Source organism: Rhagoletis zephyria, unplaced genomic scaffold, assembly GCF_001687245.7.
Source record: "Rhagoletis zephyria isolate East Lansing unplaced genomic scaffold, Rhagoletis_zephyria_1.1 Rzeph_scaffold_39366, whole genome shotgun sequence".
NCBI lineage: Eukaryota > Metazoa > Arthropoda > Insecta > Diptera > Tephritidae > Rhagoletis > Rhagoletis zephyria.
Genome location: NW_016196421.1, coordinates 1 through 2,921, shown reverse-complemented (window position 1 = coordinate 2,921; position 2,921 = coordinate 1). Strand labels below are relative to the sequence as shown.

The 2,921-nt window shown below is 29.4% G+C and overlaps 1 protein-coding gene across 1 annotated transcript; it reads left to right on the top strand.

Annotated features, from left to right (window-relative positions):
• The first annotated feature begins 2,029 nt into the window (after positions 1-2,029).
• Positions 2,030-2,747, top strand: LOC108354802 (uncharacterized). The gene is made up of 2 exons (XM_017605971.1): positions 2,030-2,063; positions 2,158-2,747. Exons 1-2 carry the CDS (start codon positions 2,033-2,035, stop codon positions 2,469-2,471), a joined length of 345 nt encoding a protein of 114 aa, XP_017461460.1. The 5' UTR covers positions 2,030-2,032; the 3' UTR covers positions 2,472-2,747.
• Positions 2,748-2,921: the final 174 nt, after the last annotated feature.

Here is a 2,921-nt window from a genome sequence, read left to right as displayed (position 1 = left end):
ATGAAAAAAGAATTATAAGAAATCGGTTAACGTGGTCCAAAGTTATGCGATAACATACATACATAAAAAAAATATTCCGACGAATTGATAACCTTCCCCTTTTGTTTAAAGTCGGTTAAAAAAACAGATTTAAATACTAAGTAGTCCAAGTGCGCCTCTATTTATCATAGTTAGTTAACTTAACGTAAACTATAAGGATCACCCTAATATACATACAATCGTACCTAGTGACCCTTCAACAAGCATTTCAGTAAATATTTTTAAAAATAACGTAAAGTAAGTTTGCTATAATAAGTGTTAAATAAGCATTTTTAATATTAAGCTTATTACAAGTTTTTTCAAATAAACCTGTAATAAGTTTTGAGAGCGAATGTTTATAAATAACTTAAACTTATAAATGAAATGCAAATGCCAACGACATGAAGTAGTAAATATAACATTTTTTCAATCGTAAGTGACGTGTTTACGTTTTTTAAAATATATTATTAAAAGAAAAAATTAAATAAAACCGATGCGGTAAAAAAAATCCAATCCAGGACCCGATGGGCTAATCAGTGGAGCATTCGAGTCTTCAAATTATGAGTTCTCCTTATCCTTTCTTAGTTTAACATTCAATAAAAAATTTATTAAATTTTTTTCAGAAAAGTTTATCAATGAGAATAGCGGCGAAGAAGCGGAATATATATGTAGCTGCATCGATGTCATTTTTCGAATTTGCCAATAACCGCATGTAATTGAAAGCACGCAACAAGATGTAATAATTTACTTTTTATGCTTAATTTTTGTGTGTTATCGTGAATTTGTATGGTAAAATGTCTATTCCCTATTTATGAGTCCGCCGAAAATTCGCATTTCGTTTAGTTTCTAGATGTCAAGCAACCTATGTATGAGTTTTTAATGAAATATCTTTAAATAAAGGGTTATAAAAATGTTTATAAAAAGGTTTCTTTTGAAAATTTTTACTAAGTTTATATTCATACGCTTATAAACAACTTTTTTTGAACCTTTATTATAAGTTTACACTTTTACGCTTGTAAAAAGCTTTCTTTTGAACATTTATTATAAGTTTATATTTCTACGCTTATAACCAATGTTCCTTTTCGATTATATTACGCTTACTTTCAAGCGTTTTATAAACAAAAAATCAACATTTTGTAAGCTTAATGTTTATAATTGAAAACTTAAAAAAAACTTTCTTTAAGTTTATTTTGCTTGTTGGGTATTGTTGCGCATCTTAAACTCAACTTAAATGACTCATGCATATCACATTTTATTTGTTTTGAGCGACAAAGTAAACATCTCGCTGAGCGTAACTCAAAACTGTTTTCATTTTACAAATTATGCAAATAAAATTCGAGAAAAATAGAATAGTAGAACATCATGAATAAGATCAGTAAATGCCTTAATATACATATGCACATTAGGGTGTATCACTCGCCATACAAAAAAGACTGTTTTTCCATCGGAAATATAAAAATGTATAGGATTTTAACACTTCCGCAAAAATGTTTCGGAAAATATTACGATTTACGTGGGCTGGACCGATTTAAAAAAATATCTCTTAAATCAAGCCTTTTGTATCTTAAGAAAAGTGTTTAAAAATATTTTACTAAAAATTACCTCAGATTATAGAAGAGTTTAAGCATAAACGATATGCATAAAAAAATTTAAAAATTTTATCAACGGAATCAAAAAGATTCGAGTTTTGAAGGTTGGAAGATATTTTCAAATCGGTCCAGCTGACATACATCTTAATATTTTTCCGAAATATTTTGGCGGAAGTCTTAAAATATAATACATTTTATAATTCCGATAGAAAAACCGCAACTTTTTTTTGGTGATGCACCTTAATGTACTTACATATAAGTTTATTTGTGTATTTTTAAGCCTAGGAGTATTTGTAAGAGAAGAAATTATGAATCAGTAGAGAAACAGCTGTTGAAGAGGAAAGACACGATTTAGCAACAACTAAAAAAAAATTAAACAAATAAATAGACAACGAACAACAACAAGAAAGGTGTAAACAAACAAAATGAAATCGTTAAAATTGATATTTGCGCTTGGTAAGTTTTCGTCGAAATTGTTTTGTATACATTTCACTAAAGAATACAGTTAATTATTTATTTTTTCTTCAATAACTACTTTTTTTGTACGCAGCCATCATTGTAACAAACTACTCACCCTTTACTGAGGCCTTTCCCCGGCCTGCAAATAATCCTAATGCCGAGTATGAATTGATAAGCGGTGGCGCGCAGGTTGGACCGAAGCCGTCTTTTGTGCCCATCACACGAAAACCGTTAATCATTAATACACCACCACCAACGCCAGCAAACTCGAAGACTTTTGCTTTCGATCCTCTAACCCAAACATGGACAAAAGTCAAAAAGGATGATCCCATACCATCGGAAGATACGCTTCTATGGAACCAAAGCAATGACAAATGGCTGACCGAAACAGCCAGGCGCCTATAAAATGCAACAATCCGCAATATGAATAATTGAAAATAATTATAAAATGAGTATTTAGAAGGTCATATGCAAGTTTTATTATTGACTATATGAGTTAATATTTTGATTGAACACTGCAGATGTATTTTATGGATGAAAAAAAAGCTTGTACACACTCACGATTTTTTGTGTAGGTATACTTTTGAGTATGACTGTAGCCTAATTAATGATATACAAAATTTCATTGAAAAAATAACAAATAAATATTGCACGCTCCACTAGAAAGATAGTAACATTTAACACAGTTATTACTTTTTTATAGCCTATTTATGTAATTAAATCGATTACGTATTTTCGTTAAAACCATATTNAAATAAATATTGCACGCTCCACTAGAAAGATAGTAACATTTAACACAGTTATTACTTTTTTATAGCCTATTTATGTAATTAAATCGATTACGTATTTTCGTTA

Bases quoted from the DNA above. Each gene is read 5' to 3' on its own strand.
- LOC108354802 (XM_017605971.1), top strand. From the start codon at position 2,033: ATGAAATCGTTAAAATTGATATTTGCGCTTG. The intron at 2,064-2,157 runs GTAAGTTTTCGT...TTTTGTACGCAG, and splicing joins AAAATTGATATTTGCGCTTG to CCATCATTGTAACAAACTAC.